The following is a 20,113-nucleotide window of genomic DNA, read 5'->3' as shown; positions in this document are numbered from 1 at the left end:
AATTTCCCCCAAAAAAGTGATCAGTAACTGAAGAATGAAAAACTGTATTCCTTTTAAAACTTAGGAGCTGGAGGGGGTCCCTGGGTGGCGCAGTGGTTTAGCGCCTGCCTTTGGCTCAGGGCGCGATCCTGGAGACCCGGGATCGAACCCCACATCGGGCACCCGGTGCATGGAGCCTGCTTCTCCCTCTGCCTATGTCTCTGCCTCTCTCTCTCTCTCTGTGACTATCATAAATAAATAAATTTTTAAAAAAAAGTTAAAATTTAAAAAAAATAAATAAATAAAACTTAGGAGCTGGAAAATAGTTCTTATAATGATTTCCAAAAATTCTGGGCAAGAAAAAACTGTGTTACAAAAATCTGCATTGAATAACAAAAAGTAAAGCTTTACTTGCTAAGTAAAACAACTTTCTGGAAATATCAAAGATAGACTCAATACATATATATAGATAGATAGATAGAAACAACTTTCTGGAAATATCAAAGATAGACTCAATATAGATAGATAGATAGATAGATAGATAGATAGATAGATAGATAGATGATAGCTAGCTAGCTAGCTAGCTTACAAAATGAATACAATCATTCCCTTCCAAAATCTCTTACTACTTGGATTCAAAAACTTATAAAGGAAACTTTTTTTGATATCCTATAAACATCTAAACTACTAAAAATTAAACCCAATACCACAATTTAGTACTATGCATTCAAACTCTGAAGTTGGAGGGAATACTGGATTTAAACACCTGAACTACTTCCATTTTATCGATCCTTTCAACAAGTTTTCTCCTGATACTGGCTTAACATAACACAGTATCTCATTTTTAACTCCTACAGAGAGAAACACCTCTCAAGGTCACTGTAAGAACATCTCAGACTCAGAGAACATCTCATCTCAGTCTCAAAAGAATTTGAGACTCTGAATCTCAAATTCAGTCTTATGATAATGCAAGAAAATTGACGCCTTGATGAAGAAATAGTAACAGATTTCTCCAGACAAGTAATATTAAATACATTTTCATCTTTTCCAATGACTTGAAGTGTCAGCTATCATACAAGGTGTTGGTTTGTTTTAGGAATAAGACTTTTAAAAAAATATGTTTTTTAAAACTATAAAATATATTGTACGCTTTCAGCTAAAAAAAACCCTTAAATCTGTTCTATTATTTCTCAAAAAAAAGCCCCATGTGAAATTAAGTCATCCTCAAAAAAAACGTAAGAAAGGAAAACATACAACTACAGTTTTCATGAGGCAAAGACCTAGGGTTTTACAGTGTTACTCCAAATATAAGAAAACTCTATAACTTTTAAGTCAGCTCTTCAGAAAGAAAGATCGTTAGCTCCTTATATGCTGCAAATAAACAGGCATTAGGACGAATTATGTATCCTATGAAGTCAGGATGAAGATTATTCAAATGTCAATAAAATATGTAAATAAAATAATACTGCTATACCAATTTCTTCTAGACATTCCCTTTAAGAAAACGGACTACAGAAAAACCACATCTACCAATATACTGATATAAAATAATCACTTATGCCATTATACTTTCCAAAAAATTTAAATCCACTAATTACTAAAGACCACTGCTTTTCTTTTTTTCTGGAATGTAAAACAAACCAGAGAGATAAAGATAACTACATCCACTGAACATGTGTTTAAGTTCAAACTTTCAATGGGTAAGTAACAAATCTAACAGTATTAAAATTAAAAATTTCCTATTCCAAAGAATCAAATACTGTATAACTAGTTCTGCAATATAGACAATTTTTTTCTTGGCATAATGCAACAGAAAGGCCCACAGAGTTCCAATGCCATGCTTATAATAATACATATCAAGTTCACACATACTTTTTAGTTTCACACGCTACATAAATCACAGGATAATTTTAAATAATGAAAAAAATAATTGCCTTTATTCTAAAAACAAAGTATTTCTAATATCAAGTTTCTAAAGTTCATGTCCTTGGTATCAATGAGTATCAGTTACATATATTTTCTACAATTCAAGCTCAGTCTAGAACAGCAATGTCACTACTCATTTAAAGAAATATATTAAGCATCTACTATGTATCAGACAAACTGAATTTGAAAGTGCTAGTAAAGGATTATTAGTTGCAAAAATTGAGATACACTCAAAACAGTAGTGAAGAAAGGAATATGGCCTTCTACATTAATAATTTTTCCCCTCCCCAAAAAAGTGACAATTTTCAAATGATTACTAGTAAAAGGGAAGGAGGTTAAGAATAGAGTTGGGGTTTGGCTGACATTTTATGATACCCTTTTGAATAAGGATAATATCAGCCTTTAGCATATTTAAAACATAGGATGCATGAAGAATGTAGAATGAAAAAAAAAGGAAAGTAAAATGTAGAATGCTTTTATTTTGCTTATTTGAAGTGTTAAAAAACATACTTATATTCTACCCACAAGCTGTAATTTCACCATGAAAAATAAATTTTAATAAAATATGTCAGTCAACTATTTTTAAATTGAAACACTTTTTAAATATAAAGTGGTATATAAGGTGTTATCGGTTATATTTCATTTTTTCCTGATATTTTGTTCTCTTAGTATCTTAAGAAATTGACTATCATTTTACTAGGGAAAATAAAAGCACCGGTCAAAGAGGAATTACTAAATTTCAGCCTAGGGATTTGACAGCTGGTTTTCTTAAGATGATGCTGTCCATGGCTTGCTTGCTTTCTTTCTTTCTTTCTTTTTTTTTTTGAAAACTAAGGAGTAAGTTTAACTTTAAAAGAAAATCCTAGGTTTTGAACACTGTAATGTATCTTGCTTCTGGACTGTTTACTTTTGAAAACATGAGTTTAAATAAGTTAGAAAAACAAAAAAAATGCATATTTAAGAAATATGGGATAAGTGTTCATAATGGAACAGAGTAGTTATAAATATACATAAAGTAAATTTAAAGACCACAGCACCAGTGTAGGAATAGGAATCTAACTTATTCTAAATATTGTCCTAATGTAATCTGAATGTGGAATTCAGTCATCTAATAGATGTCATTTGAAAATAAATCTCTCTATTCATTTATCTGTAACAGTACTTTAATATAACTGTTCCCAAAATTGCTAATTTGCTGCAGACTTCCAAGGGAATGGCCATCTTTTAAGTTTTACTGATTATTACTTGACTCAATTCCACTTTTCATACACATATATCAAATTACATTATTTCACCAATTGTTTAGAATCCTAAGGTTTAATAATGCAACAAGGCTGAAATTTTAGCAAAACTTAAAAATACACACATGTAAATAAACATTAAAAAAAAAAAAAAGACCACACATGGACCACAGAGTGTTTTCTTCTGGTACTTGTCCAAACATAGATGCAGGATATAATCCCTTGTACTCAAACAAGACAAATTCAACTTAAAAATTCACAGAAAACAGAAAAATTTTAAATCAATGCTTAAATTCTCAGAAATATCAATGGATCCTGAAAGCAACAGTCCTCATTTGAGCCTTGCTTTTGCTTCTAATTTGAAATGGACACTACAGAATGGCATGAAGATATTAAAATACTTTCTATTTTTCTACCAAAACGTATCACATCACCAAAATATGAGTTTCCGATTTTAAATATCATCTTACCTGATCCACTGAACTGACTGCTTCCCAGTGTCGTTGGTCTGGTTTTCCCACTATTAACAGGTGGAGAAAACATCTACAAAATAACCCAAATGTATTTGTTAGTCCTGAAATTCTCCTAGACTCCTTGTAAACAAAAGTCCACCGAGAGTCATCAGTTACTGTATTTCAGAAGGAAGTGATGGTAAAATTGAAGATACACATTCAGACCCAGAAAACCTAATATACTACATCCTAAAGCTACCTGAAAATAGTTGCTATATTCTGCTCTCAAAACGCACTTTCATGAGAAAGTCTAAGACCATTAAGTTTAAACTGTAAATTTTTGTCCATGGTCTTCAATTATCTAAGACAGATCTCATTACATTTACATTACCATTCAGTTCAGTCAGAATTACATCCAATGAAACTACTACATAGAGTAAGGATCCATGATAGCCCAGTTTTATAAAGTAGGTATTGGTCGTTCCTCTTAACAACAGTTAATAAAGGAATTCAACTCACTGGAGATAAAGACAGTAGGCCCTCGGTTTCAGCTATTTTTAAGTCATTCAATTATGTCCCATGGTAAGAGATTCATAAACATGCACTTATGTATGTACACACACACATTTACACGCATAAAATTACATGTACAGTGTCCAGCCAAAAAGGCTGAAAATTCTAGCCTTTAACTGGCTTTCCCCTAACTGACATCTTTCAGGTATTATAAATTCTATCACATCTTAGGGAAGGGAAATGGGGAGTCCGGGGGGTAGGAAAAAATTTTTTTTCATACAAAGTTCAAAATCCCTAACAATCATCAGGGTCAGAGGGTGACTCAACCCAAGCTCATGGTTACATTGTTCTCCTTTTAACTGGTTAAATCAAATGACCCCTCTGGCATTAAAGTTTTAAATCTGCAAGTCTAGACATTACATCAAAGTTCAGGTGTCCAACTTGGGGGAGCTGGACTCCAGCCCTGAGAACTACTGCTCAAAGCAGATGGAGTTCACGCAGCCTAGTCTCCACGTCGCTTTCCGCCCCCCCCCCCTTTTCCTATTTCTCTTTCTTTTTTTTTTTTTCTTTTTTTTGTTTTTGGTAAACCTCAGCAGAACCCCGAGATGCCGCGGAAAGCTCTCCTACCGCACTGAAGTCCAGCAGGTCGCTCAGCTCCTTGTCGGTCCCTATAGCGGCCATGCGCTGCTGCTGGGGATTCATCTTCGGCCACTTCTAGCAGGTCCTAGAGCAGAGGAAACAGGCTCAGGGAGACCACCGAGGCCCAAAGTGTGTGAGGGGATGCGGGGGGGCGCAGGGCCGGCGCGGGAGCTCCCTCCGCCGCGCGGGCAGGGGGCAGGAGAGCCCAGCACCGCGCCGGGGCGGCGGATCCACGCGTCCCTCCCTCCGCGCGGCCCGCGAGCGTCGCCGCGGCTCCCGCAACTCGCCGCCTCTCTCCCGCAAGTTTCCGAGCCCAACCCTGCGCCCTCCCCGGCGCCCCCACCCCTGCGCGGCCGCCGGGGCCGGGGCCGGGGCCGGGGCCGGAGCCCGGGCCGGGGGCCGGAGCCCGGGCCGGGGGCGGGGGCCGGGGCCGGGGCGGGGGGGCGCGGCGGCGCCCGGCCGGGCGGGGGTCTCGAGGGGCGGGGTGAGGGGGCGACTGGGCGTCCAGCGAGCGGAGCGGCGACGAGGGGGGGAGATGCGAAGTGACTCACTGGCTCGGCAACAATAGAACTGACAAGTTGCAGGGAACGCGCCGCTCGCAGGCCCGCGGCCGCCGCCGCCGCCGCCCGGACGTCCCCAGCGGGCCCCGGGGGGCCGGGAAGCAACCCCCGCGCGCCCGAGGGGCGTTTTTAAAAAGAAAATACAAACCCCAACAACTCGTGTGGCGCTTGCCCGGCGCCCTCCGCCGCCGGCTCGGCCTCCTCCCACTTTTGCTGCCCTGCCTGCGGCCGGCCAGCCCCGGACCTGCCGAACAATGAGCCCCGCGCGGCGGCCGAGGCTGCCTGCTCCCCCGCGCGCCCGGGCGCCGGCGCCCAGAGCCGAGGGGGCCCCGCGCAGGCCGAGCGCGCCGCCCGCGGGCCTGGCCGCCCGCGACTCTCGCCTCCGCCCCCACTCCGCGCCCCAAGTTGGAGGGACCCCGGGCTCGCCCCCGTACAAAGGGGCGCGGAGTTGGGGCGCGGGCCGGGGACGCCCCCCCGGCCCCCCGCGCCGCCGGCGCGCGCCCCTCCCGCCCGCCCCGCCGCAATTACCTGCCGCCCGTCTCCGCATCCAACCTCCCCGATTAAAGTTCACTTCGGCCGGGAGAGCGGGCTCGGGCTTCCCCTCACACCTCCCGGCGGCGAGGCTCACTTTGCCCCGCGCGAGCGCTCGGATCCGGGCGGGGGAGGCGGCTCTCGGGCCTGGCCGCCCCTTCCTCCCGGGGCGGGCTGGCGGTCCCCCCGAATAGAACTTGTGGGTCTCCTCAGGCGGACATTTTTTTCGCTGAGGCGGCCTCAGCACCGCGCTCGGCTCGGCTCCGGATCCCTCCGCGCCGGGAAGAGCCCCGGGTTAACCCCCTCGTCCCCGGGCCGCTCCCGCCGCCTGCGCCGAGGAAGTGGGGCCGGCGGAGGGGGCGGGGAGGAGCCGGCGGGAACGGGGAGGGGCCGCCGCGCGGCCGGTGGACAAAGCCCGCGGTGGGGTGAGGCGGGACGGAGTCGCGGCCGCCGGGGAGGGGCGGGGGACGCGCGGAGGCGCCCCGCGAAGTAGGGCCGGGCCGCCCGGCGAGGGCGCAGGGCCGCGGGCGCCGTGGCGCCTCCTCCGGCCGGTCCCGCTTCTGCCTCGGGCGGCGGAGCGGAGCGGCGCGGGGCGGGCGCAGCTGCGGGCGCATCTGGATCCGCTGCCCGGGCCGCCCAGCCCGAGGCCGCAGAGCCCTGGAAGCCGCGGGTCCCGAGCGAGCCGCGCCGCCCGCCGCCCGCCGCCCGCCGGGTCAGGTCGGGTCGGCTCGGGTCGGCTCGGGCCCGGACGTCCCGGCCCAACAGGCTGCGCCGCGCTGGGCGCGGAAGATGCGCGCGCGGGGAGGGGAGGCCGAGCCGCCTGGGTCCGCGCCCGAGTCGGTGCAGCGGTCGCCTTCGGTGCGGAGCGGAACGCGGGAGAAGGGGCCCAACGCCGCCTGCGACTACACAAAGCGGTGTGGGCTCCGGCCGCCCAGACGCGCCACTCGCACGAGCCCGCCGCCATCCGCAGTCACCTCTTCCCACGCGAGTCCTTCCCGTTCGGGGCCACCGACTTGGACAGCGGGACGAGCTCTCGGAAACGGATCAAGCCAGTGCCTTCATTTTGTAGGGATGGCCCAGGGAGGTTTGCTTGCACAGCCACTGTCTTGGCCCAAGTTCCGAACTTGGCCCGAAGAAATAACTAAACTTCAATTCCTTTCAGTTTGGGGATGGAAGTGAGGTTTTCTCCAGTGGCAGCCACTGTTTAAGCCAGTGGCTCGGTGAGCGCTGTAAAGAGCAGCAAAGGGCCAGGCAGAAGAAACTTAGAAGACACGTCCAAGGTAACGAACTGAAGGAAGCAGCCAACGCCTTGACGGCAACAAGGCCAGAAGGAGTCAGCGAAGCCCAGACTTGCATGGAAGCAAGGAGGGAGATTCAGCTGCAAATTTGCAGTTGTGCTTTATTGCAACCCAAGCTGTCCAGAGGGAGAAGGCAACTCTTGCTTGGGGCTGGGGGTTCCCATGGTTGTCAATGGGCACACCTTGGACCTTGTGCCAAATCCTGTGGTTGCTTCTCCATTACCCACTCTCCCTTATCTAGGTTAACACCCCCCTCCCCTTGTTTTTAGCCGTCACATCCCTGCCCTGGCTGCATGATGGAGCATATGGTTCCAATATAAGCAAATTAGCATAATGCCAACCTAAAAAAAGCAGCCATAGTCCCATCCCTGCCACAGTCACTGGTTGGCAGTGGGCATGACACAATTTGGGGCAATGAGAGGAGCAATTTTACTGTGGCCTTTTGGGGAAGTTTTTGTCTATTTCACGTATTCCAAGAGAAGTTCATCGGCAACCTTCTCTTTCTGCATGTATTCCAAAAATCAGGAAGCATAACAACAATAAAAACTGAAGGAATATCACCAAAATGTTGTATGAAAAAAAAAAATTAAGGAGCCCTGTATTGTGTGGGCAGCTGTCTTCCAAGCAAAAGGTCCAGCTCGGTTAAATAAAGCAGGCATGCAGAAAGCAGAGATATGATCTCTGGGCTGCCCCCGTGGTTCAGCGGTTTGGTGCCGCCTTCGATCCAGGGTATGATCCTGGAGACCCCAGATCGAGTCCCACATTGGATTCCCTGCATGGAGCCTGCTTCTCCCTCTGCCTGTGTCTCTGCGCACCCCCCCCCCCTTCTCTGTTTCTCATGAATAAATGAATAAAAGCTTTAAAAAAAAAAAAAAAGAGAGGTGATCTCTGATGACGTTTTTGAGACTCTGATGAAATGCCTCCGAACCCACATCCACCTTCATTGATGAAACCAATAGGATTAGAGTTTTCTATTTGTAATCTAGTGTGTTCTAACTAATATACCCAATGGCCATTTTTTGTAGCAAAGACATACTAAACATTAGATGGGAAGTCTGACTAGAACTTTTAGAGCCCCTTCTAAGGATAAAATTCCATCACTCAGTGGTAAAACTGAAGAGAAATATTGGGAAAAGGAGAATGTAAGCCCACCTGAAGGATTCATGGTGTTTTCAAAAAAAAAAAAAGGAGGGGAAGGAGAACTAGTTTCTTCTTCTATAACTAATTCAGAAGAAGAAATAGCTATCTTCCCAAACCCTCAGCCATGGGGGCTCCCTCTCTCCCTTGAAGAAATGACTGAAGTTTTTCACATCTGTTATGGCCCAAACTGTCTTATACTTTATTTTCTCATTATATACTCCTTGAGCAGTAGGATTGCCATGTGTCTGTCTGTACCATGCACCTAACATTATGCTCAGAAAAGGGAGGCTAGAATTAAATCCACCCATCATTTGACATTATAACATGAATTTGTTTTTCATGTTATGTAGTTTTTGCATGTATCATTTTTGATAAAGGAATATTATTCCCACCAATGGATTTTTCCTGTAATACTCCAACATATATGGAAGGCAGAATATAAAAATCACAGTTTTGTGTCTCTTGTAACTAATTTCTAGGCCTTTGCTGACCTTGCTAGGAAGCCAGAAGGCTTTATTGAAAAGCTCAGGGAAAAACAACTAATGATACAAACTCAGTGATAATTTAGAGTACTGTATCTGTAGTGTAAATTATTATCAATCAATATTGAAATGTAATGAACATTTCTAACATGTACAGTTGGTGCTGAATGCTGCAAGAAACACAAAATCTCAAACCCATCCTGCCTCAAGAATGTTATAGTCTGATATACTTTATTTCCCTGTCCATTCACCTTAGCCTGCCACTGGGCAGACTCAACAATTCTGTCAACAAAGTTTCAGTTCCCACTTTCTAAGGGCCCCAACCCTACACTCAAAAACGCGTACACAATTTTATGAGGGAGATCTGAGTTGCCCAGAGAAACCTTTACAGTCAAAAGAAAAGGTAACAAAAAAAAAAAAAGAAAGAAAGAAAGAAAGAAAGAAAGAAAGAAAGAAAGAAAGAAAGAAAAAGAAAAGAAAAGAAAAGGTAACCAAGGCAGTGGGCTTTGCTTCCTTGAGAGATTGGCTTGAACTTGGCCCCTGATTTAGAAGGAAGTATTCTAGAAAGTTCATAGAAGGAAAAGGAGGAGGAAAGAGAAAAGCACTAATCAAGTCAAATGGCAAGTTGCTATCTAGATGGAGTGAGTGGCCTCGTAGCAAAATCTAACTAGAACCAAGTTTGAAGGGTAATGCACTCCCTTGGAGTCCACAGGAGAGCAGCTAGGAGTTCTTACTTTCTTTTCCACAGCTATCTTCTTGGGACTAAAGGGAACAGTTTTATGTAACAATTAGTTTTGTAAGTATTACCTTCAGTTCATGACACTTTGATCACTGATGAACTAAAAGCCAAGATTTTCCACTGGATTATAAACCATATTCTACTAGTCATCAGAAGTTCACTTTCTTCATTCTCTTCTATCCTCTTGTAAGAATCCGTTGGAGAATTTTACCTTTTCTCTCTGTTCATTGGTAAAAAGAGTTCTCTATTCCTTGTTACTGTAATTTATTGCTTAAGCCATTAAATGGCTTGTATGAATGCTATTTTCAGACTTGAGATATCCTCTAATGGTCCATCTTATATCAATGCCTTTTTCCCCTTTAGGATGCTTTCTTTCATATTTCATAAAAGTATACATTTATACCAAAATCAAGACAAATTCAGAGCCAGAAAAGGAAAAAAAAATACTGTCAAACACTCTAAAACATCAAACCTAGGTAGCCACAGATTTTAATTTTTTAAAACTTAGTATAGTCAACCAAGTAAAATAATTCTTTCCCATATTCCTGTATGTATCTTGGCACAATGCCTTGTACATAGTTGATGCTCGCTAAATAATTATTGAAAAATGAATAGTTCTGTGCTTCTAGGTAGAGATGGCAGCTTAACACTTGTTCTAAAGTTTTCTCCTTCCTAATATCACACTAAGAAAACAGTAAAGGGATTTTTAAAAAATATTTTTATTATAGAAAGCTTCAAGTATAAAAAAAGGTATTGTTAAGAACCTCTGTGTACTTAATCACCCACCTTTAAAAATTATGGATTCTTCATCTATCTTTGCTCCCACTTTTCCATTCTCATGTTAAAGTAAATCATGTCATAACATAAAATGACTTTTTAAATATTGAAATCATGGGAATCCAAAGATGAGACAATGGCAACAAAATTTGAGGAGGCTGTTAGCTGGAAAAGCAGAAAAATGATAAAAGATGTAGCAGACTATTGAAACTGAATCTTAAGGGGGCAATGAGGTAAATCAATAGTCAGACCTATATATACTGAAGTGTCACCAAAAGACTCATAACTAGCCAATTTCAGTTTTCTCTTGAAGTGAGGAAAGGATATAATACTATAAGGAGGGTTGGTTATCAGTCTGTTTAAGAAGCAATCAGATCCCCAGATTCCCTTCCCAATTCCATGCAGTGACGCAAACAAATGCCTCTCTCCTACCGAGGTGAAAATACTGCAAACTTATTCTCTGCATATGATGAAGCAGGATGTATCTCAGGGGAAAGAGAATTAAGTCAACATTTGTGTATTGGATGCTGAGACCTCCAGATAAGTTTACCAACTTGGTTCCCAGATTCAGAGCAGCTAGGCTTTCAACTTCCAAGGAGAAGATTAGACGATCCTTCTAAATGGACTCTGATCACCCCAAAAGGAAAGACCTGAAGATACTGATGTGGGAAGTTCCCTAACTATGAGCCTGAAGAAATTACTCTAAGATATATTTACAACTGACAAATCCCCATCTGTATACTCAGAAACACAGCAGTCAGTTTATTGCCTTATTCTTAAATCTGAGTGGATGACCAAGGATTATCAGATTACTTAAGGGAACCCACTATCATGTGAGACATTTAGACATTTAAACTTGAAAATAGGAGAGTATAAACTTCATAAAAGGATTGGAAGAAAAAGTTGAGAAAATTCCCTAGAATGCAGAACAAAAAGAAAGGGCTAGTTCAAGAAATTCAAAATCCAAATCATAAGACCTCCAAAATGTGATGGGGGGTTTAAGGGGGTGTATGGGGATAGTCATCTATGAAACAATCTAAGAAAAATTTCCAGAACCAAAATACATGAATTACCAAATTAAATGGGTTCACCAAGAGCCTACCACAATGGATAAAAATAGATCTATACCAAAGCCTGTGATCAAGAAGTTTGAGCACACAGAAGACAAAAGTAGACCTTAAAGCTTCCAGAGAGAATATTAAACAGGACAAATACCAAGGACTAACACTCAAATGGCGTTCAACAACTGTTTAACAACAATACTGGAAACTAGAGGGCAGTGGAACAAGGCCTTCAAATATTTCAAAGAAAAAATATTTGCTAAATGAATTAGTGATTTGGAAGTGTCTTTTTTTTTTTTTACAATTTTTTATTTTTAAGCAGTCTCTACACCCAGCTCGAAGTTAAACTTACAGCCCTGAGATCAAGAGCATGCTCCTTGGGCTGAGCCAGCCAGGCTCCCCCAGGAGTTTCTTTAAAATAGCTTTATATTAATCATTGTTAAACCAAATACTGCTTTTCTCTGGTTTCAGTCAATGTGAGTTAGGGATAAAGAGATATGCCTAACTGGGTCAAATAGAACACACAGGGGAATCAGAGTGCTTGGGTGTCCAACTCTTAGTTTCAGCTCAGACCGTTTTCTGTGGGTCCTGGGGATTGAGTCCCAAGATAGGTTCTGCTCTCAGTGCAGAGTCTGAGATTCTGTCTCCCTCAGCCTCTCACCTCTCCCCTGCCTTTCAAATATACAAATAAATCTTAGAAAGAAAAAAAAAGAATACACAGAGGCATCACCTGCAAAAACACATACAATTTTTACTTTCTATTTTTTCAGCATTTCTAAAGCATTTTGAAAATATTAGTGTCCTCTGGGATGCCTGGGTGGCTCAGTAGTTGAGTAGTTGAGTCTGCCTTTGGCTCAGGGTGTGATCCTGGAGTCCCGGGATCAAGTACCACATTAGGCTCCCTGCATGGAGCCTGCTTCTCTCTCTGCCTGTACCTCTGCGCCTCTCTCTCTCTCTCATGAATAAATAAATAAAATCTAAAAAATATATATATATTAGTGTCCTCTGAACTTTTAGCAAAGAATCTTAAGTGTTATATTCTCTTTTGAATATAGTTAAATTCAATATACATACCCTTTACATCAAATGTCATTTATTCACTACAATGAGGAAAGCATCACAAACACCAAATGCCTGTTTTGGAATGTGTCTTTGCCGTGTATTTGAAGAGGAGGTGTCCAGAAACTAGACCAACTAATAGAACTGTCTTGGGAAAGCTGACAAACATCAGACTATTTATTATACTCTACCCATTTAAACTTTGCTTGGAATAAAAGTTTGAAAACTGATGTATACTACCAACAGGGACTGAAGACATTCCACATTTATGTAGTCAATGTATTCATCTTGTATGGGCATCTGAGGTATATATCATACTTAGGAATGTCTATCTCCCTTTGTGATTATAAAAATAAAATAAAATTCACTCATAATTCTTTTCTAGGACTAGTAGTTTAACTTATTTGTGTTTAAATCTTCAACCTATTAGAATTTACTTTGAAAAAAAAAAAAAGAATTTACTTTGATGTAAGGAGTGTGGTAGGGATTCAGCTTTTTTTTTCCAGTTGGCTATAGGATTATTCCCAATCATTTGTTGAATGCAATGCTCTGAATTAGATATCTATATTAAATTACTTAATTCTTTCATTCAGTTCACTGTATTAAAGAACAAATGCTCAATAATCAAGAAAGACAAGTAGGAGATGAAAGAAAATGAGGATAATCGGGAGAAATCTAAATTTAGAGGTTAAGATTTTTTTTTAAAGATTTTATTTATTTATTCATAAGAGACACAGAGAGAAAGAGTGGCAGAGACACAGGCAGAGGGAGAAGCAGGCTCCATGCAGGGAGCCCGATATGGGACTCGATCCCAGGTCTCCAGGATCACACCCTGGGCTGAAGGCAGGCGCTAAACCACTGAGCCACCCGGGCTGCCCTAGAGGTTAAGATTTTAAAAGATTCTGTTACTATCAGTGACAAGCTCATTTTTTATCACCTGGAAAGACAACCTGGTGTTTGGAGTTGATAACACTCTCAACAACTATTTTAAGAAGAGCCGTTCCTTCTCTATTATAATTATGTACAGCCCTCTCGTACTTAGGTTTTTAGTATGTAGAAGTTTTACTTTGTAGGAGTAAGGAGTCACTTATTACATGTGTTATAGGAAGAATTCTCTGTTCTCTGTTTTTTATCTCATTATCTATTTTGGAAATAATTAATCATTAACCTGTGATTGTAGCTTGCACATCCCTCTAAATATGTAAGCTGACTTCCATCCTATTATATGAGCACATGTGTGTTCGGAGCTACCTGACTTAAAAAGACATTCGGTATTAGAACCCTCCAGAAAGGAAAACATTGGCCTTAAATACATGAACATACAGAGCCAGGCCTGAAATATTCACAGGAGTAAGAAAATTCTTTTTTGGCTTCCTCAACTCTTCTTGTGACCTCAGCTCTCTAACTTCTGAAAATAAGCACAGACACATAGCACTTACAAGAGTGATTTTCTTTTTTTTTTTTTAATTTTTATTTATTTATGATAGGCACACAGTGAGTGAGAGAGAGAGAGAGAGAGAGAGAGAGAGAGAGGCAGAGACACAGGCAGAGGGAGAAGCAGGCTCCATGCACCGGGAGCCCGATGTGGGATTCGATCCCGGGTCTCCAGGATCGCGCCCTGGGCCAAAGACAGGCGCTAAACCGCTGCGCCACCCAGGGATCCCAGAAGAGTGGTTTTCAAAGTGTGGTCCCAGAGGCACCCAGCTGGCTCAGTCAGTAGAGCACCATGACTTTTGATCTCAGGGTGGTGAGTTTGAGCCCTATGTTGGGTATAGAGATTACTTAAAATAGAGAGGAAAAAAATAAAACAACAACAACAAAGTGTGGTCCTTGGACCAGTAGCCTCAGGTTCTCCTCGCAGTTCATTAGAAATGCAAATGCTTGGACTCCATCCTTAGAAACCCTGAGGGTAGGGCTACCAATCTATTTTTCACAAGTCCTTTCTGTGATTCTGTTGTACACTAAAGTTGGAGAAACAGCACCCTAGAATGGTGATTCTATGAGGTCTTTAATGCCTCAGGACAATAAAGATGAATATGAAATGAATTGCCAGTGTGTATTTACTTTGAAAAGATAAAGACCACTGGGAAAATGTACTTAGCAAGGTAGAGCAATGCTGAAAGGAATAGTGTGGATTCATAAACTGTTTTGAAATGGTTGCTAAAAGCAAATGTTATTGCTGGTGAAAAGTCCAGGAAGAGGTGAGATGCCAAGTTCAGCTTTCACCACATGTCAGATCCTATGAATTTTTTCTTATAAGTCATTGGTATCTTAGGCAAATTCAATCTAGTATGATAAATGGCCTGCTTATTTTAACATTTATGAAAAAATCAGGAGAATGCATAGTCAATATTCTCAAGGTCTTAGGTATATGTGCCATTAGTTTCTCTCAACTAAGGACTCTTCAGAGGAAAAGGCTAGAGTCTCCTTTTCTTATTAATAACTGTATCTTCTGTCTAACCCTAGTAATCCCTCAGTAATTGTTTATTAATTAAATGAGAAATTGTATTTCCAGTGAAAGTTGCCTTGTCTTGAGTTCATTCCCCTGAGTGTTTGATAAAATGAATTGATTGACTTGGATTGGATGATTTAGATTGCACTTAATTATCTGCACTTTCATTTGAGAGGAGTTAGAGAACAATTGTTCTCATATACTGCAGAAATATTTTATTTTAGGACCATCTGTTGAATTTCTAATTTCACTTCACCAGCATTTTTATGCAATTAAACATTAAATTTTGGTGATTGGCACATTCTTCTCTAAATCCAAAATATCTTACTATAATTTTTCCTGTTTCATTTGCATTATAAGCCTACAGGATTTTTTTATTGTTTCTAATCTTTAAACATATCACCTTAAGCTTTCAAACTATATTCAGTAGCATGATAAAAGAATGCCATTGAATATTTTAAACATCTTTTACTTCTTCCAGAGTTGGGAATGAAACCTGAGGAAAATACTAGATGGGACTGGCTCATTATTCCCCAAGTCTTTGGCTCCTCTTTTCCAACTCTATTTCTAATTTCTATTTCTATCTTGATTTTACTTTATTTTTAATAAGCTATGTTTGATGGGATTAAAACTGGCAAAGATATAAGTATTCTTTATTTATTTTAGGGTTGTATTTAGTCTTTAGATATGACTAGGCTAGGATTAAAGAAAGTGAAAATGAAAGCATTAATAATCATCTAGAATACACTTCCATTTTCTTCAGCAACATTTTTATTTGAACAAGTGGATTAGTATTTCATTTCTCTTTTAACCCGATAATGCGGTTTTCTTAGAAACACAGCTTCATTACATTCATTTGTTGAATCAAAAGTGCTCTGATTTGTTTTTTGATGAGCTCTGTAGGAACAGAAGCACTAATCTATAAGTAAAAACTCTCTAAGTTGGCTCTCCCAAAGTACTCCTGTATTGACTTGTGTGACCGTCAGTTACACCTGAATGAAGCTCACAATTATAATGAGATCAAAATCATAAGCTCATCCCCAAAGGATCCGTTAACTTCTCTTGGAGAAGACGGGGTCTCTTCACTACAGATCAGTCTTCTATTCCTGACCATCTCAAAAAGTATTGGTCCCAGGAAGGAATAAAGAATGCAACTGGCTCATCAGTAACATCATCTGTATGTTTTTTTTTTTTTTATGATAGTTACACACACACAGAGAGAGAGTGAGAGAGGCAGAGACACAGGCAGAGGGAGAAGCAGGCTCTATGCACCGGGAGCCCGACGTGGGACTTGATCCCGGGTCTCCAGGATCACGCCCCGGGCCAAAGGCAGGCGCCAAACCGCTGCGCCACCCAGGGATCCCTGTATGTTTGTTTTTGCTCTGTCTATAGAACTAAACTGATTTGCAGATAGGTTATGTATAGAGGACTTAAAAGAACTATTGGAAACATTGGGATGATCTGGTAATGGGTAAGAAAGTGGGAGTGGGTGAGGACATATGTTCAAATGGGAACTAATTATCTGCATTTATATGACAAACTCAAAATTCAGATCATACTCTAAACACCATTTTAAAACCTAATTATTTAATAGACATTTTCAAACATCTACAAAGGTAGATAGAATAGTATAATCAGTGCCCTTGAACCTACCATGTGGTTTCAACAATTATTCAAGCATCCTCACCTCCAGATGAATTTGAAGCAAACATTAAATAGGTCATCCACAAATCATTCAAAATGCTTATATATAAAAAAATAGAATGCTTCTTTGAACTATAATGACAAAATCATCAACACATCTCCAGTGTTTATAAAAATGCTTTAATATCATAAAATATTCAGAAAGTAACTGAATGTAGATGAATATTGTGAATAATGCTACAATGAGCATGGAAATGTAGATATCTCTTCAACATAATGATTTCAAATAAAATTTACCCCAATTGTCTCATGAATTTTTTAATCATATAGTTGAAACTCGAATACTGTGGAGTTTAGGAGTGCCAACTTGCACATAGTTGAAAATCTACCTTTACTTTGACTCCCCCAAAACTTAACTACTAGGAGCTTACTGTTGACTGGAAGTCTTACTGATAACCCAAGACAGTAGACCAACACATATTTTGTACATTATAGGTATTATATATTGTATACTATAATAAAGCAAGCTAGAGAAAAGAAAATGTTATTAGGAAAAATACATATACAGTATTTATTCAAAAAAATTCCACTTATATAAGTGAACCCCCACAGTTCAAACCGATGTTGTTCAAGGGCCAACCTGTAGTTGATCTGTTTAAATTGAGACCCAAATTTGGGGCACCTGGGTGGTTTAGTCAGTTAAGCATCTGATTCTTGATTTTGGCATAGGTCATGATCTCCTGATCTTGGTATCAAGCCCTGTCTTGGGCTTTGCATTCAACAGAGAGTCTGCTTGAGATTCCCTCTCCCTCTGCCCCCCACCCCATTCTCTCTCTCAAATAAATAAATAAATCTTTTTTTTAAAATGAGATCCAAATAAGATCCATAGAGCGAATTGTGTAATGTGTTAAATATTTTAATCTATGACATCCCCCTACTTCTCATTCAATTGATTTGTTAAAGCCACCTGGGCTGCCCCTAAATGTTTTTTTCTATTATTTATTGTTTAAAGAAAGGCTAATCAATAGGTATATTTATGGCCGGGCCTATAAATCATGACATATCATTCAGCTATTATATATATCTAACCCTAGGGTGGAGTTTGCAAACAATTAATTAAAAGGTAGCCGCAAATATAATATAAAATCACTGTGGGGGAACACTATTTATTTTAGTCCCTAACACTCATCACCCCCTAAGGATATTCTACTTCTTGGAACTGCAATCCCTTTCACAGTCCCTGGACACTTAATTACTAGGCAAGAGGATAAGGTAAGGCTTGATGAGAGTATGATAAATGGAAGATTTTTGTTGATAAACTGTATTGGCTGGCTCACTGATAATTATGCAAAAGGTTATAAAAAGAGAGTCACCATATCCCAATCACCCCAAATTCCCTATTTGGCTGATTGGAAATATTTGGACTGGCTAAAATGTTAAAGTGACTTAAAACATCTTCCAATAAATACAATTGGTATACATCTTGGAATACTAAAAGTTTTCTTTAATTTTTGAATGGGATGCTTCTAATTTCAATTGGTAGATGATATGATCTGCCTCTTTCTGAGGCAGAATGTTTGAAAGCTCTTTCCTTTAGGAAGAAAATGAAATTATAATAGCAGTTTTCAGAGGGAAGCCAATGGTGATATCATCACTCATTGCCTTTATTTACTCAGTTCATGTGGTCAGGTTCTGTGGGATAAAGGTGCTATTGGTCAAAACTCATTATATGAAGTTAGTTGCAATTCATAGGTGTGATAAAAAAATTAACTCACCCTACAGAACAGTTAATATTCAGGGTTAACAGAACATTCACCTTCATATTATAGGGGGGGAATCTTAAGCATTAAATGCTTATAAGGAGAACTCAAAGTGGGTTTGAAACTTTATATAATTTTGATGTTCTGATCTCAGGATACTTAGAGCCTACAATGGCAAGATAGAAAACTGGTGTAAATACTTTTCTATATGCAATAACAATAATGTCCTTTCTTTCTGCTAATTTTTGAACATTGTGGTAAAAGACTTTTGTGATGATTATGATTGCCAAATAAATACTGTTATATTTGAATTTCAAGTATACTAGGAATAATTTTTTTAAAGATTTTATTTACTCGTGAGAGGCAGAGAGAGGCAGAGACATAGGCAGAGGGAGAAGTGGAGGGAGAAGCAGGCTCCCTGCGGGGAACCTGATGCAGGACTCGATCCCAGGACCCCAGGATCACAACCTGAGCTGAAGGCAAACACCCAACCACTGAGCAAAAAGTGCCCCTACAAGGAATGCTTTTTTTAGTATAAATATGTACCAAATATTTCATGGAACATATTTATTCTAAAGATGATTTGTTCTTGATCTAAAATTCAGATTTAATTGGGCATCCTGCATTAAATCTGGCAACCCTGTGGATAAATAGAGCCTAATGGTGACTGATCTTTGAAAATGAAAAAGAAGTACATGTTGTATAATGCACAACAACACTTCTAAAACTTTAATGTGCATACAAATTACCTTGGCTACTTGTTAGAAAACAGATCTTGATTCTGCAGATCTAAAATAGGACCTGAGATTCTGCATTTCTAACAACCTGCTGCTTTGTATTGATGTTGTTATTCCATGAACCATAATTTGTGCAGGCTATCATGGACGTCTTTTGCCCTTGGTTGTTTTTGTTTTGGTGGCCCAGCATCTGAACTCTCTTACCTTAGGGAATTCACTGATATGTGACTCTTGGAAGAAAGTGAAGCCCCATTCTCACTATCTAGAAACTGAGAGAAGTTGTCAAATACTTTACCACCTGCCTTTGCAGCCTGGATTCAGGTACAAAACCTGCCTTTGGCCAATCAGAATCACCTGCATGGCCTTGAATAGAGAACTAGAAACACGAGGAAGCAATGATAGCTATCAATTCTCATGCAACAGTGCAGTTATGGCCAAATCAAATTCCCAGGGCAGCGACGGTGGTGGAAGAAAGGGGCAGATAGTTGAGTGTGCTTAGCAGAATCAGTGATAGCAGTCTTCTCACCATGCTGGTCTCTGCAGCATGACTTTGGGTATTGTTCTTGTCTGCACAGCTCTGAGCTTGGTTCTCAACCCCCATTATAATTCTGTGAGTTGGCCACTGTCTTTACTACTAAATTAGTCAGAATTGATTTTCATTGCTTGAATCTAAGAACCCTGATGAAGCCAAAGGGTCTGCCAGAAGATAGCTGGCTTGCACAGCGCATCAATTGCAGTACGCGTATGAAATTCCACTTAGGTCACCACTCAGGATGATCTCTGCCACACAGGGTGAAGACAATTCTGTGAGAGGTACAACCTCCTCTTGATGGAAGAGTATCTATTTCCTGGCATACATCTCCATGCCTTTTCTGGTGATGAGGTTTCTGACAATGACTAGTCTTGGTTTAAGAGAACTAGATTTATATGCTAACCCTGTAATTAACTAGTTATGTCACTTTGAGCAAATCACTTAACCTCTGTGAGTTCCATTTTCTTGCCTATGAAAGGGAATTTAAAAATAAAAGAAATTAAGACTACATGTGTATTATTGCATTTTTCATTATAATTGGTTTTTTTACAATTTTATTGAGGTATAGTTTATATATTAACACATTCATCC

General features: G+C 40.8%; 1 protein-coding gene across 18 annotated transcripts in view; it reads right to left on the bottom strand.

The window, feature by feature from the left end:
* The window catches only part of TCF12 (transcription factor 12), a 368,612-nt gene extending 362,328 nt beyond the window's left edge, over nt 1-6,284 (bottom strand). For 6 of the 18 annotated variants that reach the window (XM_025998239.2, XM_025998306.2, XM_072738610.1 and 3 more), the window contains exons 1-3: nt 5,839-6,284; nt 4,739-4,835; nt 3,617-3,689 (exon numbers count right to left, since the gene is read on the bottom strand). In XM_025998239.2, the coding sequence (XP_025854024.1) occupies nt 3,617-3,689; nt 4,739-4,813 (148 nt within the window). In that variant the 5' untranslated portion in view covers nt 4,814-4,835; nt 5,839-6,284. Of the gene's footprint in view, nt 1-3,616; nt 3,690-4,738; nt 4,836-5,458; nt 5,603-5,838 lie in introns of those variants that run through there. The other 12 variants (XM_025998487.2, XM_072738614.1, XM_072738616.1 and 9 more) reach the window with 4 other exon arrangements.
* Between the last annotated feature and the right edge of the window lie 13,829 nt (nt 6,285-20,113).

This window comes from Vulpes vulpes, chromosome 15 (genome assembly GCF_048418805.1).
Source record: "Vulpes vulpes isolate BD-2025 chromosome 15, VulVul3, whole genome shotgun sequence".
In the NCBI taxonomy this organism is placed as follows: Eukaryota; Metazoa; Chordata; class Mammalia; order Carnivora; family Canidae; genus Vulpes; species Vulpes vulpes.
Note: the sequence above shows the minus strand (reverse complement) of the source record. Positions and strands in the feature narration are given on the sequence as shown.